Source organism: Psittacula echo (assembly GCF_963264785.1).
Source record: "Psittacula echo genome assembly, chromosome: 5".
Lineage (NCBI taxonomy): Eukaryota > Metazoa > Chordata > Aves > Psittaciformes > Psittacidae > Psittacula > Psittacula echo.
In genome coordinates this window covers 17,641,547-17,667,302 of record NC_137739.1, presented here as the reverse complement: position 1 = coordinate 17,667,302, position 25,756 = coordinate 17,641,547, and the positions used below count along the sequence as shown (strand labels likewise).

Genomic DNA, 25,756 nt, shown 5'->3' with positions numbered 1-25,756 from the left:
GCCGGTGGCAGCGGGGCGGCGGCGGCGGCGGCGGCGGCGGGGGCGGGAGCGGAACCGAGCGGAGCCGCCCCCACCGCAGCGCGCGGCGCAGCGCCCCCCCACAACGGTCCCCCCCCGCCGCCGGGAACCGGGACCCGCCCCGAGGCCCTCCCAGAAAGGAGCGGGGAGGGAGGGAGGGAAGGCACCCGGCACTCACAGCTGGTGCCTGCATCCCGGAACGGTACCCGCATCCCAGTCCTGGCACCTACATCCCAGTAATGGTATCCACATCTCAGTACAGCACTCACATCCCAGCACGGGACCCGCATCCCGGTACGGTGCCTGCATCCCAGTACAGTATTCACATCCCAGTGTCGTACCCACGTCTCAGTATGGTTATCACATCCCAGTATAGGTACTTGCATCCCAGCACTGGTATGTACAGCCCAGTATAGTCTCACATCCTGGTACAATACCTGCATCCCAGAATGGGTACCCACACCCCAGTATAGTACCTGTATCTTGACGCATGTTTCTGCATCCCAGTACAGCACCTGCATCCTGCTACAAGAATATGCATCCTGGAATGGAGCCTGGCACCTGCATCCCAGTACAGGTACCAGTATTCCAGCATGGGTACCACCATTCCAATATGGGTACCAGTATCCCAGTATGGGTACCACTCATGGGCCACAGCTCATCCCCACTGCAAGTGGGGAGCCCAGTACCTCATAGCCCTGCCTGCCATGAGGCCGCCCCGCACAGGCAGGGCAGGCAGGAATGCCAGGCAGGGGGTCAATTCCCAGGCTCCTTCCTCAGGGACCATGCATGCAGACCCAGCACACCAGCACTATTAATAACTCACCACGGGCTTGCTGCTCCCACGGGGCCCGGCCTGGTTTGGACTCACCAGGGAGCACCGCGTGCCCCATCCACCTTGGCATTGCCTCCTTTGTCCCACTCACCTTGGCATTGCCTTCTTTGTCCCACATGGCAGTGCCGCTTCCCATCTTTGCCCCAGCACTCCTGGCTGCCCTGGCTCCCACCCCTGGGACACACACACATGGCCTTGTCTCCCACAGGGCCAGGCTTCAGCCTGCCCTAAATCCCTGGAACTGCTCCAAACAGGAGCAAACCCCCAAAGCCCCCCCCTCTGGGTGTCCTCGCTCCCACCTCGATTCCATCCTGCTCCCCAGGACACGCAGGACACGCTGTGCAAGGGGAAGGTGTGCAAAAATTTATTCGGGTGTAGAGAACAAACCTGAAAGTGTGGCTTTGCCAGGCACAGACCGGTGCTGGGAGCAGGGTCAGAGCACGGGACACAGGCCTGGCCAACAGCCACACACAGAGAAGGGATATGGGAACCCCAGGCCAGCAACGAGAGCCCGATGGCAGAGCAGCTCCAGCCAGCACTGGGATGGGCAGCAGTAGGATGAAGACACTCGCCTCACTGGCTCCAGGCCCCAAGGAGTTTCAGTAGACAAAACACAGCAAAAAGCAGCTCTGGCAGTGACCTTGGTGCTGTCCCAGCAGCTGCTGGCAACAAAACCTGGCCTGAGTGTGGTCACAGCCCAGGAGCTGGGATCATGCAGACAGGAGCTGACCCAGACTCCCTGCAGGAGGCTGGAAGTCCAGGGATGCTGAGGAGAGCACAGGGGCTGGCACAGGGTGGCCTTGCTCTTTGGGACACGGAGATGGGGATGCTGTTGGACCCCAGCCCCAGATCTGCACTGAGCTGAAGTGACAGCATCAACACTGGTGAGGGCAGAGGACACGGGAGAAAACAGCTTCCAGTTGTATCAGGAGATGCAACACCCAGAGCCTTGTGCTTGGGGACAGCCGCAGCGGGGCCAGAGGCACACACTGGGGCCAGCAGGATGAGTCCTGTGACATGCCAGGCCCTCATGGAGGGCAGAGGGGCCAGGAGCCTGGCACACTGCAGGGCTCAGAGTGGTTTTGTGCTGGAACAAGAGACAGAATGAGCCTGGGACAGGTCCTGGAGCTCACTCCCTCCCCTTGCAGCGAGGGCTGCAGCCACAGCGTCCCAACCCCAAAACACAGGAGGTCTGCCTTTCCCAGGGCTGGCTGAGGGACACAGGGACTGGGGACAGAGGTGTGATCCCAGGGGCTGAAGCCACGAGCCCAATGGATGGCTCTGCTGCTGCCGGAGGTGCCTTGGGAGTGCTGACCCCAGAACAAGAGCACCAGCCCAGACCCCTGGGGAAGGGATGTGCCCGGCCCCATAGACACTGAGACACTGACGTTTGAGCTTAAAAACATTAAAAAATATTAACAGAATAAAAGATGAGGCTGATCCCCCCAGCTGATCCTGGCCCTGGCACAACAGCTGGGCAGGGGCCGTGAGGACGGCAGGGTCAGGGTGGCTGGTGCTGGGGGATCGATACTGCTGGTGCTGGGAGCTCTGGTTTCACTGGTCCTGCAATCCAGGCTGGGCGAAAAGGAGCATTTCCTACCAGGGACCAGCTTGAGGCAGGGCCCCTCGGGGCAGTGCTGGGGAGGGGGAGGCTGGTGTCACAGCAGGATGAGCTGCAGGGTCCTCTCATTTGTTCTTGCCTAGCACCCGGTAGAGTGTGAACCCCACCAGCACTGTCACCGCGGCCCCCAGTGCCACCCGCAGCCAGAAGGATGCGGCTCCCAGCTCCACGGCGTTCAAGTGACTGCAAGGAAAGAGAGAGGCTGGTGAGAAGGTGCACAGCAACACTGTCCAACAGCAAGATCCCCGACAGCCCAGAGTGCTTCCACCCCATGTAGTGAGGTTGCGGTGTCCCGGGAAGGAGAGAGAGAGGCCACAGCACAGCTCCAGGCTGGGGACAGAGGCAGAGAGCACCGAGAGTCTCCCCTGCCCTGCACACTGGAGAACCCAGCATCATCATCAAGCCTCTGGTGGGACAGATGTGGCTCTATCCATCCTGGAAATAGCACAGCAACCCCTAATAACAGGTATGAGGTAGGAGCTGCCTTTCTAGGTCAAGCTGCTTTCCCAGCTCCAAGTGCACACAGACCCAGCAGCAGATGCAGGCAGAGACCAACCAAAGGGCAGGGAGGGAAAAAGGCTCCATCATGCCCAATGTACACATTCCCCTCCTAAACATGTGCTGTCCAGCATCAACATGCTCCTCTCAGAGGAGGAAAGAGAGATCCATTATTCATTCCCCACTAAATCGAGGGGGAAGAGCCAATCACTGGCCCTCCATTACGCTGTTATTTATTTATACCACATACCCTAAGATATATTAAGAATATTTAAATTTTAATACTGCAGAGGGAAAAAAAAATAAAAAGAAGTGTCAGCTCTAAAAATAAAGTTGTTTATTGAAAAGCAGCTGGAGGGAAAACCACTCACTGGTAATCCCAGCCTGGCTCCCAAGGCACCCACACACTCTCCCCAGGAGGGCTCTACCCACGCTGTTGAGCTGACCCTCAGCCCCCTCCTCTGCTCCTTAAGCAGGGTGATGCCACACAGAGACTCCTCCTTCCCAAATGTCCCTGGCCCTGTCCTGCCCCGTTATCCAGCCCCTTTCAGGTGCTGTTCCTTCCCAAAGGGAGGCTGTGTGAACAGAGGTCTCGCTTTGCTGACCTCTTTTTTCAGTCTGATCCACCTCATAGGGAGAAAATAGCTGCCACCCCCCTCTGCGGGCCTTGGCAAACCAGGCTGGCTGCTCCCCTTTAGCAGTTTCATCTCAGGCTTCAGAAATAAAACCTCCCGTGGCAGGATCTATCTAATAAATCTGCCAGAGACACACACAAGGCAGAAGAGAGCTGCCACCCACTCCAAGCAGTGAATAAAGTGCCCTTTTGGTTTTGATTACTTGTATGAGCAGATGACACCAGAAGCTTACAGAGAAACCAAACCCAAGGCGTCGTGGCAGAGGCAGGGTTTGGACACAGCCCCTCCTGGCCCCCCAAGCTCTGCTCCTCCCCCAAGAGCACCCTCCATGGGAAGGATACTAACGGGAAGGTGGCGGCGGTGGCCAGCTTGGTGTACACAGCAGTGCCGGGTGGCCCCTGGCCATGGCAGGAGAAGAGGAAGGGTGGTGGGAGGCAGTGCTTGTAGCAGAACTCAGCAGGGGAGAGGCCAGGCTGGTGACTCGCTTCTGGCAGGTCTGTCTTGGAGGCCACAAAGACACAGGGGATCTGGCTGTCCAAGTAGTGTTGCTGCAGAGACAAGAAGTCCCAGCAAGGGGTAAGCCACCAAGCCTGGGAGATGTGGGGCTGCTACACAGAGGCTGAAAGCCCCAGGGCCCCTGCGCCTACCTTATAAATACTGGCACAGTAGCTGAAGGACCTGGGCTCGCTCAGGTCGTAGATGAAGCAGGCGACATCACAGGCTGTGTCTGATGGCTTCAGGAATGTCGTGTCAGTGCCCACCTCATATAGCTGGAGGTGGAGGGAAAGGCCATGTGGCACAGCACCGTGTGACCAGTATGGGCCACTTCCAACACCAGCACCAGGTACTGCGCCAGCCCTGATGCCAGACAGGCACAGCAGCCCTTCCCTCCTCTCCCCAACTTACTATAAGGTACTTCTCCTGGCCGTTGACCTGCACTGTGTTGATGGCATAGAGGGATGGCTCTCCTGGGTTCTCCCTCTGAGCCTGCCATGAAAACACCATCTCAGAGGGCCGGCAGCAAGAGCTTGAGGGAGGGAGACCATTTCACACAGCCCCAGGTCCCCGTGGTGTAACAGCCACTGGAAGGCCAGCCAGTGCCTGGCATGAGACACGGGGCTGTAACGTAGGGCAAGTGAGCATCACCTCGCTCAGGCATGGGAGGTGCGGCTGCTTGGGAAAGGCACAGCCCCTCCAGCCCCTCGGGACAAGTAGAGGGGACAGGCCCACTGCCAAAGTTAAGGATTCAAGAGCCACAGCAACCAGCATGGAGCAGGGTGTGAAGCCCTTTGCTGGGATCTGGCCATGGGCAGATTTGGCCAGCTCAACGGCCTCAGGGCTCTCCGCCGGGCCTTCCCTCTCAAGAGGAGAGCAGCACTCACCACCAGGCTCCTGCCGAGGAAGGCCTGCAGGAAGGCAGACTTGCCTGCGCCCCTGGCTCCCAGCACCTTGCAAAGGAAGACGTTTCTCTGGGTCTGGCCTTTCTCCAGGTCAATCCTCTTCTCCCGGGTCACTGGCAGGAGAGAGCTTGGGTGAGTGAAAGGAGAGACCTGAGCCATGACAGGAGGGGAGGGCATGGCTGTACCCGTGAGGGCCTGTGTCTGGGAGTCCTGCTCCGAGAGGATGGGGTAGCCCAGGTAGCCCAGGCACGCCAGGCAGTGCCGCACGTCCAGGTAAGCCATGAGCCTGCAGAGACGGAGCACACCAGGAAGCCAACAGCATCAGCAAGGGCTAAGAGATGTGAGTACAGGCAGGGAGAGGGACTGAGCTTACGTCCACTGGCAGAGGAATCCATGCAGGGAAAGCAGGCCTTTATCAGTGGTGCATACCGTATTGTAGAGCTCAGGACCCCAGGGCATGCAGGGGAAGACACTGAAGAAATTCTGCAGCTCTGTGGGTGAGAGGGCTCCATCCTGGTCCTGCAGAGATGGAGAGGAGTCAGCAGCTGAGGACACAGCCCATGTAGTGCCAGCAGCTCTCTGCAGCCACACCAAGTACTGACAGGATCTAGAGAGCATCACCAGGACACAAGCCACCTTGCTTGCTGCTGTGTAACGACACAGGGATGCTTCCAATGGCAGAAATTAATCCCACAGCCCTGAGCTGCTGTTCCTGGCTTCCCCAGGGCCAGCCACCCAACAGCAGCCTGCACTGGTCCAGCCTGGTCCTGAACACTGCAGGGTAGCACCCAAGGTCTGTGTGTGGCCACCAGCACAGGATCTGCAGCACTGGGCACACTCGGACATGCATCAGCTCAGTGCTGCAATTCCCCGTGGCCACAGGGCTGCTGTACTCCAGTGCACATCAACATCTGAGTAACTACTGTGTGCAGGTGCATGGCAGATCCAGCACATCCCCTTCTCCCTCTCTCCAAAGAACCAGAGCATGGCACAGACCAGTTGCTTTCTCTCCCTCTCCATCCTGGCACCCCCTCAATAGGGTTGGCAGCTGTGTGAATGCTCGTTCTTGGTCTGTGGCTGCAGGCCAGCAGCCCTGCCTGTTTCCCTGTCTCCCTTCATGCTGCAGCCAGGCACCAGTTTGTTAACTTGGACCCAGCCCCTGAAGTGCCAAACTTTACTGGCTGTCCTTTGGTCAAGGGTCATGACCACAGCCCCTTGACATGCCATCAGACTTGCTCTGACCACTTCCAGCTCCCAAAGCCTGGGCAAGCAGCTTTGAAGGGAGTGCTGTGGCAGAGGGAAGCCCCTCAACTGCTCCTTGGAGCAGAGGAGAGCAGCTACGTGCAGGCCCAGCAGAGCATCCCCTCCCAGGCAGCTCCAGCACACTCTGCCCACCTTGTCATGCTTCTCGAACAGCCGCTGCAGGAACTGGTAGCCCAAGTGGTTGAGCTCTGTGGAGCAGCCAGGAGGCAGCCGGAATCTGGTGGAGGAGACACAAGTGAGCTCTGAAGCAAGGGCAGAGCGTGAGCAAGTCTGCAGCCAAGCCAGAGCTCCCCACTCCCTCCCTGCTCAAGACCAGTAGTTGTCTCCAGGCCTGGCCGCTCCTTGCCACGGCCCTTTGTTTAGGGAAGAAGCCCTCAAGGGTGCACAGTGGCATCTCCTCAGCACATCCCAAGCAGCCAGAGAGATGATGGAGCCTCACGCCCAAGGCTTCAGCAGGGCACAGCACCCCCCCCGGGGTGCTTTCCACCAGCATGCACCCTGTTGCCTCCCTGCACAGCCTGCTGTCTGGGGAGAAGACAAGGCAGCTCACAAGCCAAACCCTTTCATTACTGCTGGATCACCACTTCCAGAGTGGCAGGGAGCAGAGAAGAGGCAGCAGCTGCAGAATCAGCCAGGAGGGCCATGCTGACAGCTCACTGCTCCTGACAGAGCCGTTCTGCCTCAGCTCAGGCAGAGATGGAGCAGCCTTCAAAAACCTCTTGCTAATGTGAAGTTAGGGACAGGCCTTCGTTCCCCACCTCCCTGCCTGCCTACCAGAGCCAGCAGCTCCAAGGCCCATTATATGCATTGCCAACCCCATGTTGGTCAGCTCCTGCCCACAGGGGAAGATGGAGGAGCATGAACCTGACCATGAGCTACGGATGCAGATTCAGCCTCAGCTGAGGAACACAGCAGGGCACTGGGTGTGGGCAGGAGCCAGCAAAGCAGCTGGGGAGCTCAGGCTGTGCACCACGGGGGTATCACACCCTGGCCACCCCACCCCAGGCGGGATACGTACTGTGGGTACAGGTAGTCATCTGTTAGCTCCAGCTCGTCGTCGTACCCAAAGCGGCGGAGAATGGTCCACGTGGTCTCGTGCCGGCCCCTCTGAATGAAGAGCGTGTTGAGGAAGAGGAAGCCTGCAGGAGAGATCAGGTGGCTCAGACACAGCAGGGGCTCAGCCTCAGGGATCCACTCCTTGGGACCATGCATTCCCTGGGAAAACCGGCTGCTGGACAGAGAGCTCTAGTAGCCAGAGCAGGCTCTGACTTGCTTTGACAAGAGGGACTATCTAGGCTTGGAATGAGAACTGGGAGGCTCAAACCAATGTCAGGGCCCCTCACAATGTGCTGAAGGGGGGGTTCCCCATCTGTTGCTAGGATGGGGCACAGAGCCCCTGTGCTGTTACCGTTCAAGGTCAGGCCGTTGTCCTGCACCCCGTCTGTGGTGTTCTTACACACAACTACTTTCACGTCCTCCAGGGCCTGGGGAGCCAGTGGGTTTCCAAAACAGGATTTCTGCCTCCCAGGAGAAAGAAGGTCATTGTCAGCAAAGCACTCGGACAGTCCAAGCCTCTGTCTTGCCAGCATCCCTCTCCTCTGGCAAGGGGAGTTTCTAGGACAGAAAATCCACCCAGCCCAGGGATTCCTGCCTTGGACCTTCACCAAACCCTTGCTCTTCAGCATCCCAGTAATACATGACTCTCAACAGCTCCAGTGCCTCCTGCTCTTCCCACTGCAGAGCAAACTCAGCCCAAGCTTAGTGAAGATGGAAGACCTGTAGATCCCCATGTGCTCCAAGATGCACCTTAGGGTGCTTTAGCTACAGCTGCCCAACAGCAGAAGTACTGGATGCAAACAGGACAGCTGTGTCTGCCTTTCTGCCTTGTGATGGATGGAAAGGGGACACTAGGGCTTTCCATGAGGGGCTGGGGATCATCTCAGCTCTGCAGCCAGCCCTACCTGGAAGTAGTTGAGTTCATCATCACTAAGGATCTGGTTGTTATCCTGGTCCGAGAGGTTGAAAATCCGTGTCAGTGCTCGTGCACATGCAGGTTTCAGCTGCAAGGGACCAACCATCGTGACAAAAACAAGGCAACACCATTAGCCTGGCTCTGCCTCCTGAAACCCCATGTGCAGAGGGGTTGCCTTCCAGTGCTGGCTGGGAGCACGGTCCAGCTATGCCAGTATCACAGCTCCAGGGGAAGTCTTCTCCTGGACCCTTCCCATGGCTAACATGGCCTGGAGCATGATGGCTTCTACCCCAACATGATCCTGGCCTCTCTGGCCTGGCCATGCTCAGCTGGCTGTGCTGAGCACGGGAGATGGGTGCTTTCCCCTTGGTTTAGGTGTTGGCCCAAACTCTCCAGGGGCAAAAGCACAGCCCCAGATCAGGGCACTGTGATGATAAGGAGATCCCCCAGGGGCTTTGAGCAGACCTTCTTACCTGCTTTTCCTCTGGGTCGTAGAGGGGGGCAGTGGGGTGCAGCACAGCTTTCTGGGCATAGTAGAAGAGCTCAGAAATGTTCTTGAGGTTCTTGGCAGAGCACTGGAGATTCAAAGGAAGAGACAGCTCTGTGAGTGAGGGCAGGCAATGGGCTGGTGACACAGAGCAGAGGGAGGAGGACACAAGCCCCCTGAACCAGACAGATTGTGCACCAAAGCACAGAGCAACGTTTGCTCACAAGAGGGAAACCTGCTTGTGCTCTGGCTTTGCTGTGCCTGTTCCACAGCCCCAGAGCCGACAGGGGCTGTGTATAGCTTCAACATCAGTTACAGCAAGAGCCAGAGTGGGCAGACACTGACAGCCACCCCCTGCAAGGAAGACAAAGGACAGAATGCCTAAAGCACAGGCCCTCAAGATCCAGACAGGGACTGCTGCACAGCAGGGTTAGCAGGGCAGATCATAGAATCCCAGACTGGTTTGGGTGGGAAGGGACGTTAAAGCTCATCCAGTTTCAACCCTCTGCCATAGGCAGGGACACCTTCCACCAGACCAGGTTGCTCCAAGCCCCGTCCAACCTGGCCTTGAACACTGCCAGGGATGGGGCAGCCACAGCTTCCTCGGGCAACCTGTGCCAGTGCCTCAGCACCCTCACAGGGAAGAACTTCTGCCTAAGAGCTCATCTCAATCTCCCCTCTGGCAGGTTAAAGCCATTCCCCTTTGGCCTGTCCCTACAGGCCCCTGTCCAAAGCCCCTCTCCAGCTTTCTTGTAGCCCCTTTAGGCACTGGAGCTGCTCTAAGGTCTCCCCTTAAGGAGCCTTCTCTTCTCCAGGCTGAACAAGCCCAGCTCTCTCAGCCTGGCTCCAGAGCAGAGCTGCTCCAGCCCTCGCAGCATCTCTGTGGCCTCTTCTGCACTCGCTCCAACAGCTCCACGTCTCTCTTGTATTGGGGGCCCCAACATCACCTCCACAAGCACAAAGGCTCCCTGACTCACACCAGGTAAGTGCTGCTACCCCTCAGGGAGGCTCTGGAGTTCCCTCACCTCCACACAGGTCTCAATCTCTGAGAACTGGTTCATGATGGGCAGGATGACATCCATGGAGCTCCCCATCTGCAGGTCAGACTTGTTTCCCACCAAAATAATGGGGATCCTGGGGAAGAGATGGAATGTCAGAGAGCACGAGTGAGGCCAGTGCTGCCCCAGTCACACCTGCTCGTGGGCAGCAGGCTGGGAGCATCCCCCCCACTCTCTGCAAGGTCCAGAGCAGCTGGCAGCATCCATCTGAAGAACAGGCTGCCTGATCCTGCTTACGCTTTCACCAAGCAACAATACGTTCAGGAGCCTTTAATCCAGCACAGCAGCCTTCTGCCCAAGCAATCCACACAGACTGAGGCTTCTGTGTCTCCCTTGGCAGGCTCATCTCCCTGCCTGGCTTAGAAGAGATCAAGGAGGGGAAGGAACCCTCTCCTGGAGCCCTCAGCTAGATCCATGAAGGAGAAAAATCCTCGTGTTCTTCAGTTACACATGGTCATGTAACAAGCCACAGAGCTGGTCTGATCTCAGTAACCACAAGAGGAGGCGAGCGTGGCGGGCACCCTTTGGTGGGCCTCTGTAAACCCCCAAATCTGCACACACAGTCCACACCAGACACGTTACCTGGCGCCCTTTTCAGCTCCCCCATTCACCATGGGGATCCACTTTGTGCGAATCTGGAAGGTGAGCACAGGGAAACGCCTGTCAGTGCAGCCCCAGCACATCCCTGCAGCCATCTGCTCCCAGCATTTCCCTGCACCAGCAGCCCCAGGGATGCTGGATGCCAGCAGAAGGATCCAGCAAGCCTTGTCCCACAGCACGTGAGGACAACAGCCGGCGTGGGAGCACACTTAGGCTGTGCTCAGCCTTCTTCTGCTTGCACCGGTCTCAAAATCGCAAACCCCTTCCGCAAGGCTGGGGGGCACCAACACCCACCCACAGCAAAAAGCCAGGGCAGGGTGTGAGGACCCAGCACTGGGCACCCCTTTCCCACTGGTACTGCTGCTCGGGACTCTGGTGGGACCCCCCTTACCTTCTCAATCGTGGCCTCTTTGGTGACATCGTACACCACGCAGACCACGTTGGCCTACAAGAGAAGTAGCAGAGGGTGGTGAGCGAGGGTCACTGCAGCAGTGAGGCTGCCTGAGCCCACAGCACAGCCCTTGCACTGAAACCCAGCAAGTACACACAGCAACACTCACCCGCCATCAATACAAGCTCTACAAGGGGGTGCTCGGAGCACAGACCAGCTCTTCTGCTCCAGGAGCCCCCTGAGCCCATCTGCCTCCAGGCCTGAGCCCTGGTTCCCTGCTCCCACCCCTCAGCAGCTGAGCTGGTCCAGGGGCCACTGCCCCCCTCCCCTCCTGACCCCATGCATGCAGCGTTGACCCCAGCTGTGTTTGAAGCAGACAGGAGGGATCACTGGCCCTTTCAAGAGAGAGTTCAGTGCTAATCCTGAGGACACACAAGGGCTTAGGCAGGATTTCCCAGGGCCGTTTTAAGCCTATGTGGAGGAAACAAGACTCCTGTGCTCACCTCCTTGGCCATTCAGTCATTGAGGTGGAAACATTAAATAGCTCTTGCTCTGCATGTGAGACATGCAGAAGAGAGGCAGTTTTATCATCCATAATCAAGAGGTCCTCCCCTCTGCAGAGCCAGGGTTAATCCCAGGGCAGGGAAGAACAGCTGGGCCCACCCCAGCCAGCCAAGGGGATTATTGCTCTATGTCTGCTTCCAAACACATGGGAGCCCTCGTTCCTCCCTGCCCAGCACTCCCCAGGGCTCCAGCTCCCAAACCAACTCCTCTGGGCGACTGCTTCATCAGGCAGCCACAAGGACCTAATGAAGGGAGCAGGGGAGGCTCACCCAAGCTCAGCAACTACTTCTCCCTTCTTCTGAGTCCATGGGGAACATCCTGAGGCTGAGAGCATGTCCTCTGCTCAGCAGCCTCTTCTGCCTCCTTGCAGGCTGCCCCCTGCTGCTCTCCTTCTGGAGAATCCCCAGAGGGCTGGGACTAGCCACATACACCAGATTACAGATAGGGAAGGATTAAACAAACCCACAGCATTAATCTGTGTGTCTCTGGTTGGCTAAGAGGGAGAGTGAGCAGTTCTGCAACACCCCTCTCCAGCCCTGCTCACCTTAGAGATCTCCTCCTGCAGCTCATCCTCCGTCTGTTCGGACTCTGAAAGGAGAAGATCCCATCATCAACTGGACCCCTTCCGGCTCCCCTTGGCTGAGCAGGGAGTAGAGAATGGAGGGGACACAGGCAGTACCCGAGTAGTCCACTATGTGTGTGGGGACCTTCTCCGGGGTGACATCAGCCGGGATCGTGATCTCCTCTGCACGAGGTGGCACCTGCAAAGCCAACAGCCTCCACTCCAGCCCAACACAGACGAGAGGATGGACAACAAGGGACTTCAGAGCCCAACGTGGCTGCTCCCCAGTTCCCTCGATGCTGGGATGGAACGAGCTCCACACCAGGGGTGGCTCCTCTCCTGGGTCCCTGGGCTGCAGCTGCAACCCCAGCTTGCTGCAGGAAACTGGGGAAGCTGCCTCTCCAGTGCTGCTGCTCCAGAGATAAGCCCTCAGCACTCCCCCAGCTCTCCAGATGGACTTCCTGGCAGCTGGGAGAAGCTCTAATCTGATTGTCCAGGCTCTGCCGTGAGAGCACAGGAAGGTGCTCAGGACCAGTCCTCCCCAGAGCTGATGTTTTCCCAGCAGGAATGTTGCAGAGGGCACCATCTGCTCGTGAGCAGTGGGGGAAGCCACCTGACAGCACAGGGCAAACACACCTGGCCAAAACGATCCCATTTTCCTACCCAAACCGTGATGGGACAACAGCAAACTACCTATGGGGAGGCTCCATGGGGCCGGCTGGGTGCTGCTCCTCGCAGGTGGCCCAGCTCAAAGCACCAAGCCTGTCTCCAAATGGGCACAGGACAGGGAACGTGGTGCACCCCTTCTAAAGGCTTTGTGTTGGTGCCAAAAGGCAAAGGCCGGAGCTGAGGAATAAATGGCTCCACTCTGTGTGGCAAGGCTGTGCCCAACGGTCCACTGGGCCACACAGACCCCAGCAGCAGGGAGCGAGGCCTGCCAGGTCCCTACACCCCTCCGCAGGGCAGGAATTGGAGCGCAAACCGGAGACAGCACCGTTCCGGCGGAAGCCCCCCGCTCACCCGCCGCAGCCCCACGGCCGCCACCCGGGACACAGCGTCCCGCCGCTGCCGCTCACCTCTTCCGGGAACTCCTCTCCCACCAGGGCCATGATCAGGGATGTCTTCCCCACCTGGGCTAGGAGAGAAAGGCAGAACGCTGGCACCGGCCCGGCCGAGGGGCCCTCTCCCAGCGGGAGGCCCCGGGCGGAGGACGGCGCAGCCCGGCCCGCTTGGAGGCAGCCACGGGGAGAGAGGGAGGGCGCCGGAGCCGCCAGACTCGCGGCAAGCAGAACCCTGCTCCCGGGGCCGGGCGCAGCGTCTCTCCCGCACACTGAAGCGCCTCGTCCCGGCCTCACCGTCCCCCAGCAGCAGGATCCTCACGTCCCGCTTCATGTCAGCACCGCCGCCACCTCTACCGCGGCCACCCCCTCCCCGCCACAACCTCCCACTTCCGGCCGCACCAGCGAGCTGCGGCGCAGAGCGGGGAGCGGCGCCCCCCGGCGGGCGGGCGGGCGGAGCACGTCGCACAGTACCCCAAACCCGTCGGCTCTCGGTGTTTTTATTCAACAAAACCAAACGGTGGAAGGGCGGATGGAGCCCTCAAACACACCCCGCACCCCGCCGTGCCTGCCCCGCGGCCGCGCCCGGACCCAGCCAGCGGAACGTTGGCGTCGAGGCCTAGCTGGGGGCTAAGCCGGGGCCTGTCGCAGGGCCTGGTGCCGAGGAGAGGGACGCCATGGTCGTGCCTGCTCCTGCAGGAGCGCCGCGGGCCCGGGGGCTGCGGCTCAGCCGCCAGTGAGCTCCCAGAGCAGGATGGCGCTGTGCGAGGCCGTGAGGAGGCGGCAGCCCGACGGGGCGAAGCAGCAGCAGTGGACAGTGTCGTCGTGGCCGTCGTAGTCCTGTGCCTCGCCGGGCCAGCGCAGCAGCCGTAGCAGCCGGGCTGCGGGGAGAGCAGGGGTCAGCCCCGGGGAGGAGCGCTGGGACTAGCACCGTTCCCATCACCCCAGTGCTAAGCACACAGGCAGTCAGGTGAGTGGCAGGGACAAGCTCCTGCTGAGGCAAGTAGGCAACTACTGGCTGGTAACAAGAGAGAGTGTTATGGCACAGCTCCCTGCTGTGTGTCAGGCTGTCCAAGGGCAGTGATGGGTATGGCAGCACACGCTGGTGCAGCTCTGCTAGCTCACAGCCCCCTAAAACAGCTGGTCCTGGGCTCAGCAGGTGTCCCACAGCTCTGGGGCAGGGATAGAGCTCAGAGCAGCATGGACATGTGCTGCCTCCTCAGGCAGGTACAAACAGCTATAGGAGCAAGGTGCCCTTGAGAAGAGCAGGGTGCCAACTGTCCCAGATTGGCTGTGGGCAAGTCCCTTCTGCCTCCTGGGCTGTAGCTCACACAGCAAGAGATAAAGACAGTTCCTAACCCCAAGTCATCATTCAAGTGACAAACCCTGCTCATTGACAAACAGGATTGAGCTCATGCATCTCATTTCTGACCTATGAGTTGCCCAGACCTTTCTCCTTGCCCAATGCATACCCTGCCCAGGACCACAGCTCCCAGCTCTGAGGATACGGGCTGCTTGTTTAAAGGAAAGAGGACACTTGTTTTCCCTCACTCACAGGAAGAAAGGGACATCCCTCCCCTCCAAAAGGTAGCCTGGGCACAAAGCAGCCTGGGCAGCAGAGTCCACAGCACCTTCTGGTACTCACCCCTGAAGCCAACAGCCATGAAGCGTGCTGCAGGAGACAGGCTGAGCGACGTGGCAAAGTACGGCAAGGAGATCTTCATGACTACCTATGGTCCAGCAACAGAAACAGCACCTCAGAAGGAAGGGGGGAGGCCAGAGCTGCTGCAGTGATGGTTGTTAGGAGGGCAAAGGGCTCCTCTCAGAGGGGAGCTGACAGATGCACAGCACCTCTCAGAGCTCAGAAACCTGCCAAAGGCATTGACTTTCCAAAGGAGACTTGACTCAAAGATTTAGAGTGTTGGTGCTCCTGAAAGCAAATGCCTTCCCCTCCACTGGGATGGAAAGGCAGCAGCGGGGCTGGCAGCCTGCCCAGACCAGGGCCCCTGGAGGTTCTGAGATGAAAAGCTGTTGCCCTGAGCAGCCATTCGCCTGGGCCCACCTCACACCTTGAGGCATGGCTTTACACACAGGGCAGCGCTGCCTCTCCCCACCACTGCACTCCGTTTCATGTGGCCACGGCCCTGCAGTGGCTGAGGAGTACCTGAGCTGCCCTGGCAGGGCACAAGTACCTGTTTCTTGTGCAGACTGTAAAACAAGGCTTCCTTCTGCCTCCCAAAGCCGACGTAGACCACGGTGCCATGTTCCCATGGGCAGAACGCGGCCAGGCTGGGCGGAAGGGTGTCTAGACCCTGGTGAGGGAAACCAAAGGGAACAAAACTGAGGCCAGCTTCTCCAGCCTGACCAAACACAGTGGGGGTCAAAAGGAGAGCATGAGGACACCAGTCCTGGGGCTGTGGTGTCTGAGCAGCATGAAATTAGTATGCTGGAGGCTGTTTCCTCCCTTTTGCATTGCCATCTCAGACATGCTCATGGCAAAGCAATGGGCAACCACACACTGCCACGAAAACCTAAAGCAAACTGTTTCCTGTTGTAGGAGTGGGACACAGGAGGGTTCAGTTTCCTTCGAGGTATTATTGGTACATGGGTTTGAAGGTGGGATTGGGTTATGGATCAGTTTAACACAAGAAAATAGGGCCCATAAGATAGATCTTAAGTAGTGGATGCAAGATCAACCCTTTCCCTGTTCACTGTGGGGAGACCTGTAGTAAGCTTCTTTCATGGAGAGGAAAACCAGCATTTTGAGAACAAGCGATCATCTCCACATCTGATACACACCCTCCTCTCTTTCTAGCAAGTGTTCTGCTGCCCAAGTCTCACACCCAGGTTGGAGCCAAAGGGTTGTGCAAAGCATCACAGACACACAAGGCAGAGTACTTGGTCTATGAGCTGGTCCCTAGGTTCCTGGCTCTGAGTGTTCGTGCTGTTTGGGAGTGTCAAAGTCGGCAGCACTCATAATAAGGTGTCTCTCCTGGGTGCTGTGCTCACTGCTGCCTGTGCTCTGCTCTGCACAGCACAGGGGTGTTAGCTCTTTGCAGATGCAGTTTTGTCTCCTCACACTTACAAAGTCAGTGCTTCCCAGAAGTCAGGCACTGCTCCAATTCCCACTGCTCTTCAACAGACAAGAAAGTGCATTGCCAAGATACTCTACAAGCAGCAGAACTAACAAAGGTGAATAAAACGATAAGGAAGAAGTTCTTCCCTGTGAGGGTCCTGAGGCACTGGCACAGGTTGCCCAGAGAAGCTGTGGCTGCCCCATCCCTTGCAGTGTTCAAGGCCAGGTTGGATGGGGCTTGGAGCAACCTGGTCTAGTGGAAGGTGTCCCTGCCTGTAGCAGGGGCTTGGAACTGGATGAGCTTTAAGGTCCCTTCCAACCCAAACCAGTCTATCATTCTATGACTAATGAAGTTCACCCTCTCTCTTTGGCCCCATCCTGCTCAGAGCCTTGAGGCATTCCTTCTCCAGCTCGCTGGTTCTGAGACCTGTGCCACCAGACTGGTGCCACAAACAGGCAGAGGCTGGCAGTGGAACACTCACCTCGGGGCTGGCAGGAGCAGGGAAGCTGAGCCAGTCGAGGAGCTCACACTTGTCCTTCAGCCAGTCAGAGGCCCAGATGCTGACCCGCCGGTCCGAGCTGGTGGCCAGCCAGAGCTCACCTCCTTCCACCCCAAAGTCCCGGTACTGCAGAAGATGAGCACAGCGCTGTGAGTTTAAGCTTGAAATTCAGTCCAGAAGCTGCCACCAGAGTGAGTGTGGGGCAGGAGCTGGTGGGAGCATAGGCCTTATGCTGCAGGGGATCAATTCACTTGCATTTGGGCAGTACTTAAAGTCTCTTAGAATCCAACAGGAGAATGAGGCTGTGGTGTAGGAACCAGCAGCATGCTCTGGGCTGAAAGACCCAGCAGAAGAGGCTGCTGGAGGAGGGAGAGTGCCTGGCCTGAACAGCACGGATCTCTTCCCCGGGACGCCTTCTGGACCTGCTCATGTTATAGGGGAGTTCTTGCTGATACTGTGTGAACCCCTAACAATGTCCTTTACCTAAAACTGAGGAGGATCTCCCAAGTCTAGAATTCCGAGGGAGCCCAGCCTTGCAGTGTGGATGATTTTAAAGCCTAAGAACTTAGGCAAAATGATTGTCTTTTCCACTGCACAAAGGAAGAAGACTCCCCATAAAGAAGAGGACAAAGGAGATGCTAAAACCATCACACTGCTGCACAGCCAAGTCTTCCCAGCTCCAAAGAGGAACAGTACAGAGCCAGAAAAACTGAACAGAAGCTATTGGAGGAGTTGATGGCCCGAAGAGGAAAAGCAAGGGACAAAGAAGCAGACTCACTGACTGACATGGCTGTGGAGTGACCCGCAGGGACTTGCTGCTGCACAGGGCCAGGGCAAAGGTGAGGTCTCACCTGCTTCACGGTGCACTGCAGAGCAGTGATGGGGGAGCCTTTGTGGTCAGCAAGGATGCGGAGGGTCATTCCAGTGCGAGGGCTGCTGACGGCCACGAGCCCGTCCTTGCCCCCCGATAAGATCATTTCTCCTGTGGGCAGAGAGAGAAAAAGAATGTGACACTTCTTGTAGGAGAAGAAAAAGCTCATAGGAGAAAAGTCTGAGATCATGGATACTAGTGTCTCAAAACACTGTGAAAGACCAGGAACAACTGAGTCAGGGCTGGGTATGATGAGATGTCTCAGAGACACTCCTTAGACACTGAAGAAGAACCACTGTACATCATAAGCAGGACAAAGGCGCATTTGTTGTACTCAAATCTCTTTGCTATGCCATTGCCAATATACCTCCCATGTCCCATTTACCACAGGCTCAGCTGGCAGAGCTACCAAAGCTCATTGATACAAATTCCCTGGATCTCCCCGGCCCCAGGTTTTTGGGCAGGTTGATGGTGTGCAGAGCACTTGGAGGTCAGGGTAACCCAGGCACAACCAAGCCATGTTCCACACTTGTGTGAGAGGCAGCCTCACCATCTGTAGAGTAGGCAATCGCGGTCAGTGCTACGACATGGGGTTGCATTTTCAGCTCCATCTCTGTCCTGGAAATGCTGAACACACGGATGGTGCCATCACTGTACCCTGCCACTACATGCTGGCTCTCAGCTCCCCATGCAACGACAGGATGAGGCTTCCAGGCCAGGCACTGGCAGCTCTGCAAAGGAACCAGGGCAGAGACCTGATGACGCAGTGAGGACAGCAGGATTGTGCAGTCCAGTGCACTACAAGCTCCACCTACAAGTATTTCCCCAGTTTTATCTCCTCTGTGAGGACATAGCAGTCCTTGCAATCCCAAGCGAGGATTCCTTCCTCCTGTGCCCTCTGCCAGGAGGAAGAGATTAATGTACCACAATTACCTGGTTGAGCACTTGGAACTGTACCACCAGTTCCATGCTGCCCAGAGACCAGATCCTCACACTACCGTCCTCCCCACACGTTGCGCAGTGAGTCTCATCAGGACTGAAGCACACTTCAGTCACCTGCAGGGAGAAACAAGATGGGGAACAGGGATCTACAGATGCTCCTCTCCCCCTCTCATCACTCCCAGGACCTCTCCCATGGGAAACATCAGCCAAGAAGTCCTAAAGGCAAAGAGAGGTGGGTGATTTGGTTTTGCGATTAAATTCTGGGCTGATGGCTAAGCTTGTAATGTAAATTAGTAAACCTAACCCCAAAGGTAGGACCAGGCACTGTGCAGCATAGGTCTGCATAAAATACCTTCTCTTCTACCACCTGAACCCTTTTTTCTAGGGCATAACAATACCGCAAAGCAACGGCAAAAGTCAGAACAGTCATTCTTCACTGGATTTTTTTTTTGGTTTTGGCAAAGCAAATCTTATTCACTATGGATGTCCAGCTGGACAACAGAAACTGCAGTACTCAGTAATGAAGCCTTAGTGATTGCAAGCTGCATCTTTGTGCTCCAGCAGAAGGGCCCACAGCTGCTCCCAGCCTGAGACTGTTGAATACTGAGGGCCAAGAGTGGATGAGCTCAGACTTCTTCAGGTTGGACTCCTCAGTGTGCATAGTTCCCTGTAGACTCCTCCATGTCATCCCATCACCCCTGCAGCTCCCTGACCTCTAATGGCCAGACCAGGGAGTGCTGCTGCAGCCCACACGTCCTTCCCAGGGCACGGACAGCACACACAGCACTTGCTGCTCTGTGGGTCAAACCGCCTCTAACCTTGTTCTTGTGGCCGCTGATCAGTCGGATGCTCGTGCTCTCCATCCAGTTGATGTACCACAGGGTTCCTGCTGTGGTGCCCACAATTCCCATTTCCAAAGAGTCATCAAAGGCTGCACTGACTATCGTCCCGTCGAGGGTGATCTCATTTTCTAGCAGGACCAAGTTAGACCTGGAGGAGAGGAGGATGAGAGAAGGACAGGCTCAATCATTGGAATGGCCACTTTGCCTCCTTTAAATGCAACTTTCCAGTGAGCCCAGTCATGTGTTTGCAGGTAAATGGTTCAGTGAGGGGCTCCTCTACATCAACAGTGACTACTCTTGCATTTGCGCTACAACCATCTTTTATAGGAAAGATAAAAGAAGAAAGAGATGGAAGAGAGGGAAGAGATGGAAGAAAGAAAGAAGGAAGAGAAGGAAGAAAAAAAAAGGAAATAAAATAAAAAAAAAAAATAGGGGATGCAGCAGTGCAAGAGAAGAGACAGAGGCAATGTATTTTCACCAGTTCCTATTTCACCAGGAATTCCTACAAATCACTGACACAAACTTCAGGCGTGCCAAACTCCACCCATTTCCAGTATTAAGAGGGCTCAGCTACCTGACAAAAGTTCAGTAAAAAGATCCAGACAGAAAGCATCAGTAGTCACAGCATGGACAGGAAAAGCTAAGGATGAAGAGCAACAGGAGCAGCGTGGTTGCAGGCAGAGCTGATGTCTGTCCATGAAAAGCCACCTCTCACACAGGTCCAGGGAGCTGCTGGATGAGGGGAAGAGCATCTCCAGAGCATGGTGAGACAGGCACAAGGGCCACCACCTCCTACCTGGCATCGGGACCTTTCAGCCTCAGCTCCTGCACAGCGGCCACTGCCCACAGGCGGATGCGTTTCATGTTGCTGCCACTCAGCAGCCTGTTGTGCCGATACACCAGCACACCTGGGAGACCATGGAGGGGACAAAGGGCACCTGTGAACATCCACTGCTCCCAGCCATCACCCACCATGTGTTCCTCACAGCCAGGCCACCAATTCATTCAAGCAGGGCAGTGTTTTTACAGACTAGAGGTGAACCCCTCAGGAAACCCAGGACCCTGAGGAAAGCCAGGACACAGAGACATTGCACGCTATGCACCCTGCATCTGACACAGCAAACTCATTTTCCAAGCACAGCTGAAATTGAAGGACTGCAAGCTCAATGCTACTTTCCTTGTTACAGCCCCAAGAGATGCCCAGGGCACCTGCACCCACCAATCTCGCCCTCGTCGGCCTCCCACGTCATGAAGCAGCAATTAGTCTCAGTGTCCCACACACAGATCTGGCCTGAGTTGGTCCCAGTATAAAGAAGAGTGTCAGCACCGTAACAGAGAGAGGTCAGCTCCACTGGCCCCAGCACATCTGGGGCAGGGGCACGATGAACCTGCAGGAGCACATACAACATCAAAGAGAATATGGTGCTTACCTACATCAGGTAAAATAACCCTCCTCCTCTCCTAAATTCATGTATTATATAACTCAAATATAACTGAAAGCCACTCATGACCAGCCAACATCATCTCCTTAAGAGAAATCATCAGCTCTCACAGACTCTGGGGGTACAGCCTCCGTCACACTCATGAGGGGCTTGGGAAAGAAGTCAGAGATAGTAAATGCTCCATCTCCGGCAGTGTTCAAGGCCAGGTTGGACGGGGCTTGGAGCAACCTGGTGTAGTTCCAACCATGGCAGCGGGTTGGAACTAGATGATCTTAAGTTCCCTTCCAGCTCAAACTATTTTATGATTCTGTGATCAGGAATTATAAAAGAAGGTAAAACTGAGGTTTACCTTGAGGTAGACATCAGCTCCCTGCTGCTCCAACAGCCAGAACATCACAGTTCCCTTCCCCACGCAGGCCAGTTCTCTGTGAGAAAAAGGACTAAAAGCCATGTCATGGACTGGCTCTGAGATACAAGTTGACCACATGAGTTCATAAGTGTAGGTGTTCCACAGAGCAATGGTTTGATCACTGTAGTCCCCTAGGTAGAACATGAAAGAGAGTATGAGGAAATTCTGCAGCCTCAGGCTGCTCACAGCATATGCACTGTGCTCCTGCCTCAGCTGTGTCACCCCCTGGTCCTGTTGTTTGGAGATGACTGCTGCAAACACCATCCCAGGAGTGGACACAGCTCCTTGCACACTCAGCAAAAGCTGCACAATCTGATGGGTCCTTATCCAAGTTGAGGACAGATATAACTATCACACTTCACAGTTGAGTTTGTAGCAAATCTGGCCCAGCAGAGGGTCTGCAGCCAGCACACAGCAAGGATTTCAAGACAAGAGCAGGTTTCCTGCTGTTTCTACATGCTCATGAGCTACTGCACACCACACAAGCCCTTCAGTGGTACTGTGCACTCAGGGCAACAACAGTCTGGAAATCAGAAAGGGATGTCACCTCTGCTGAGGTCACAGATGAGGTGGGAGCTGACCTGAATGGAAGCTACTGTATCTGGGTGGCAGAAGGCACCAGTCTTGGTGATGGCAAACATTCCCAGCTCCCAGACAGCTCCGGAGCACAGTGCTCTCTGCTGCCTTGCTCAAGCTCCACAAGCTTAGTGGAGGCTCCCAGTTTTTCTCTCCTCTCCAGCCCAGACCGGAGCTGGAGGAGGAGGCTGCTCTCCCACACTGCTCCATAGAGAGCTCAAAGCTCTTTCTCTCCAGCAAAGGCTGCTTTGTTCCAAGGGCAGACTCACCAGCCCAGAGTGAGCCTGTTGCCTGTTCCACGGGTCCTCTCTCATGCAAAACAAGAGCTTACTAATTGCATATTTGTCCTTTCAATGTCCCTTGCCTAAACTAAATAAGACAGCTTGAGTGTCCATCTCGTGCTGGCACTGCTGCCTGGCAGGAGGCTCACAGTTTGAAGACTGGCTACTTCTATGCAATGCCACCTAAGCAGCAATAAGTTCAGAAGAAGGCTTTTCCCTCAGGACTATGTATAGTAATTGGAAATTATTTATATAGGTTTAACAAACACTTGTGAGCCAGAAGCGAGTTGTAACATGAAGAAAAATGAGCTAGCTGGGGCAATGAGAAAGGACTGAAGGGGAGCTGGGGAAGCTCCGTATTCATGCACAGGATGCATGCTTCCCCTTGAAACACTGGTGACAGTGTCCTGGACCACACTGAGCTGGAAAAAGTGCCTCTGCAGGTGGTCACTCCCAGGAAGATCCAAGATCACCTCCAGTATTACATGCTGCATTATGCATTGCCTCAAGGCTAACAAGAAACAGCTTCATAGCCACAAGCCTGGTGCATGTGTCATGGTCTTGCACAGTTATAGCATCGCCCTCCCATGAGATGTCTGCTGTAGGGTGCCCCACACCCCATGTTATGGGTGTGCTCACCGAGGGTGACAAGGAATCGATCATCCTGAGAGAATGCCATGGCTTGCACTTGGGTCTCATGGTGGAAGAGACTTGCTGTGCAAATCCCATCCAGGACATTCCAGATGCAGATCTGACAATGGGAGTCTCCATTCCTCTTTCCTGAGGCAGAGGCAAGAACCTAACAGAACAAGATGTTGTCACTGAGACCTTGGTAAGTAATTAGAGATACTTTGTTAGTCTTAGAAACAATTAGTCTCAAATTAAAGTGACGTTTGGCACACGAAAATCCTGTGAGAACAACCATCAGCTGATGGCAGGAGGGAACGGACCATCACCAGGAGGGAGAGAGCAGCCTTTAATGTTGCACTGAGCCAGAACAATGGATGCGGCTCCAATATTGGAACAGGCTTCCCAGGAAAGTGGTGGAATCATCATCCCTGGAAGTGTTCAAAAACCATGTAGATGAGGTGACATGGTTTAGTGGTGGCCTCGGTGGTGCTGGGGAATGGTTGCACTTGATGATCTTCAAGGTCTTTTCCAACCTGGTTTATTCTATGAAAACCATTTATTGCATTTCCATAAGCCCAGGTCTCCACACAGAAGGAGAAACAGATAAACAGGCTTTAAGCCTGTAACATTCCATTATCCCAAAGTGACAAGGACAAAACCCAGCCTGGGGCAGCAGAAGTTTCTCCTACCTGGGCATCATGGCTGACAGTGAGTGTGGAGATCTCCTCTGCGTGGCCAAGCCAGTGATTCTGTGATCCTGAGTGCAGGTCTTCCACCACGATGATGCAGCCACAGGTGTAAGCGAAGAAGCCTTGTGGAGAAGGAGGAAATGGAATGTTTTCACGTAAAGGCTTCACATACAGCACCCACTACCTCACAATTCAGTTAAATTCTGGGTTTTGGTGAGAGGTAAAAGCTGACTCTTCCACGCAGTGTCAGTATCCTGCCCATTAGGTTGGGAATGGAGTAAAATCTCCCTTCCCCAACCTTAGCAAAGCTGCTGGGCATCCCTCCAGCCTACAGAAAGGAGGAAAGATGGTCTTGGTGAAAGCTCTCCCTTCTGCTCTATCCACTCAACAACTGAAGCCTGATCAGCCTGTCCCAGCTAACATTTGCCAGTAGCGAAGAATCCCAGACTGGTTTCCGTTGGAAGGGACCTTAAAGCTCACCCAGTTCCAAGCCCCTGCCACGGGCAGGGACACCTTCCACTAGACCAGGTTGCTCCAAGCCCCATCCAGCCTGGCCTTGAACACTGCCAGGGATGGGGCAGCCACAGCTTCTCTGGGCAAACTGTGCCAGCGCCTCAGCACCCTCACAGGGAAGGACTTCTGCCTAAGATAAAATCTAAGTATCCCCTTGTTTAACTTGAATCCATTCCCTATTGTCCTGCCACTATATGTCCTTTAAAAAAGGACCTCTCCAGATTTCTTGTTGGCCCCCTCAAGGTACTGAAAGGCTGCAATAAGGTCTCCCCTTCTCCAGACTGAACAAAGCAGAATCAGAATCATAGAATCATAGAACAGTTTGGGTTGGAAGAGGTCTTCAAAGGTCACCTAAGTCCAACCCTCCTGCAATGAGCAGGGGCATCTTCAACTAGATCAGGTTGCCCAGAACCACATCCAGCCTGACCTTGAACCTCTCAGGGATTGTGCATCCACCACCTCTCTGGGCAACCTGTGCCAGTGTTTCACAGACTGGTTTGGGTTGGAAGGGACCGTAAACATCATCCAGTTCCAATCATGTTACTGCATTTTACCAATGCAAAGAACCCCTATGTTAAAGCAAAGATCCCAACCCAACAGCTAGAAGATCATAACCTGGCTCAGTGCACATATCTCCCACCCCTCCAGAGCCTTCCTGTTGTACCTGTGTCTGGGCTCCACACCATATTCCCTCTGCCATTCCCATTGTAGCCGATCACTGCTTTCAGCTTCAAGACCTCACTGCCAGCTGGAGGAGGTAAGAAACTCTGCAAGAAAAATAGACATTGGTTTAAAATAAGCTCTAGAGGAACGGCCCAGGCAGGTGCATTCAACACCCACATGAGAAAAAGCCTGAGTGCAAGCACACACACACGTCGTCCTGCACACAACACCCAAATTCATGCCAGCACTCACAGCATTCAGGTTCAACACATCAACAGATGAGTACCAAAGCATACTTAGACATACAAAAGGGAGATTGCACCAGCAAAACCAGGCACAGGTGCTTTCAGATGGGGCACAAACCAGGCTGGCAGCAACTGATTAGCAGCTGCTAATCCTGCTGGGAAAGAGTTTGGTGGGCTTTGCTCAATTGGGGTGTAGACAGTGGGGAGGGGAGATGCTGCTGGGTAGAGGGACAGAGGAGCACAGTGAACAGCTGAGAGCTTAGGAAAAGGTTAAGTCTCTGGTTTATTATTGCTCTGTTTGTTCATGGAGCCAGAGCTGGGCTTTGCCCATTCTCCCCACGCTCAATGGTTGCCTTCCCCAGCCTGCTCTGCCAACGCATCTGCTCGCAAACACGGGTGTGAGATGAATCACTCCACTGCTCACTCGGCTTTCCCTTTCAATAGCACATGCCATTTGCATTTGTTTGGAATAAAAATGTATGCAGATTTGCTGAACGGAAAAAGAGTTGATCACAACTCACTTTCCACTAGTCTGGAAAGAGCCGCATGTAGAGGAAAGAGGGTAACTAACGTGAGGAGTTTGTAACAGAGCATCAGGCCCAGGGGTACATTTCACAAACTGCTTTCAAACAGAATAAAACATAAATAGTTTGGAAAATTCACCTATCCCAGCCCCAAAATGTGCATTCACCACCTGCCCAGGCACAATTCTCACCTTGGGGAGCACTGATGCCTTGAAGCGAGGAGTGAAATGCCGGTAGGAATCTGGGCGCACGGAGCACTGGGGCTTGGGGCTTGTGGTCTCCTTTCTGGGTTCTGCCACACAGAAAAGAAAACAGTTGTTACCTGTGGGATGCTGCTCTCAAGAACGGTTCGGGAACAGCACCTGGGCTGTGGCTTGTGAGCTGCTCACATGCTGTGTATGTACCCAAACACAAACACAGGTGGGGAGAGACTGGATGGTGCAGCCCTGAGGAGAAGGACTTGGGGGCATTGGTCAATGAGCAGCTCCCCATGACCCGGCTTCAGTGAGCGCTTGAGCCCAGAACTCCTCCATGTGCTGGGCTGCATCCCCAGAGTGTGAGCAGCAGGAGAGGGAGGGGATTCTCCTCCTC

General features: G+C 55.5%; 2 protein-coding genes across 8 annotated transcripts in view; both read right to left on the bottom strand.

The window, feature by feature from the left end:
- Positions 1-1,210: 1,210 nt before the first annotated feature.
- On the bottom strand, positions 1,211-13,339 carry RHOT2 (ras homolog family member T2). 7 transcript variants are annotated; one of them, XM_080618029.1, is made up of 19 exons: positions 13,260-13,339; positions 12,981-13,039; positions 12,022-12,103; positions 11,887-11,930; positions 10,779-10,832; positions 10,370-10,422; positions 9,755-9,863; positions 8,716-8,817; positions 8,232-8,330; positions 7,679-7,787; positions 7,289-7,409; positions 6,403-6,487; positions 5,381-5,526; positions 5,193-5,293; positions 4,990-5,120; positions 4,514-4,594; positions 4,255-4,377; positions 3,953-4,155; positions 1,211-2,657 (listed from the first exon to the last, which is right to left on the bottom strand). In XM_080618029.1, exons 1-19 carry the CDS (start codon positions 13,294-13,296, stop codon positions 2,540-2,542), a joined length of 1,857 nt encoding a protein of 618 aa, XP_080474155.1. In that variant the 5' UTR covers positions 13,297-13,339; the 3' UTR covers positions 1,211-2,539. The 7 variants fall into 7 exon arrangements, with proteins under 7 accessions (XP_080474155.1, XP_080474153.1, XP_080474154.1 ...); XM_080618027.1 differs by having other exon boundaries at positions 4,990-5,293; XM_080618028.1 differs by having other exon boundaries at positions 4,990-5,293; positions 12,981-13,034; positions 13,260-13,332.
- A 349-nt stretch (positions 13,340-13,688) lies between these two features.
- Positions 13,689-25,756, bottom strand: part of WDR90 (WD repeat domain 90) — a gene marked incomplete at both ends in the record, with an annotated part of 34,895 nt that continues 22,827 nt past the window's right edge. Inside the window, 15 exons of the mRNA XM_080618152.1 lie at positions 13,689-13,843; positions 14,608-14,692; positions 15,155-15,274; positions 16,521-16,664; positions 17,390-17,520; positions 17,960-18,140; positions 18,343-18,465; positions 19,170-19,341; positions 19,990-20,101; positions 20,413-20,581; positions 20,985-21,175; positions 22,541-22,700; positions 23,221-23,342; positions 24,398-24,500; positions 25,357-25,457. Coding sequence (XP_080474278.1) covers positions 13,689-13,843; positions 14,608-14,692; positions 15,155-15,274; positions 16,521-16,664; positions 17,390-17,520; positions 17,960-18,140; positions 18,343-18,465; positions 19,170-19,341; positions 19,990-20,101; positions 20,413-20,581; positions 20,985-21,175; positions 22,541-22,700; positions 23,221-23,342; positions 24,398-24,500; positions 25,357-25,457 — 2,069 coding nt within the window. The remainder of the gene's footprint in view (positions 13,844-14,607; positions 14,693-15,154; positions 15,275-16,520; positions 16,665-17,389; positions 17,521-17,959; positions 18,141-18,342; positions 18,466-19,169; positions 19,342-19,989; positions 20,102-20,412; positions 20,582-20,984; positions 21,176-22,540; positions 22,701-23,220; positions 23,343-24,397; positions 24,501-25,356; positions 25,458-25,756) is intronic.

What these genes read in the sequence shown, in the direction of transcription:
- RHOT2 (XM_080618027.1), bottom strand. Translation starts at nt 13,296, where the DNA reads ATGAAGCGGGACGTGAGGATCCTGCTGCTGGGGGACG. An exon ending in ACTGTGCCAGTATTTATAAG is followed by an intron (nt 4,156 to 4,254) that starts GTAGGCGCAGGG and finishes TTGTCTCTGCAG; the next exon opens with CAACACTACTTGGACAGCCA. An exon ending in GCCACCGCCGCCACCTTCCC is followed by an intron (nt 2,658 to 3,952) that starts GTTAGTATCCTT and finishes CTTTCCTTGCAG; the next exon opens with TCACTTGAACGCCGTGGAGC.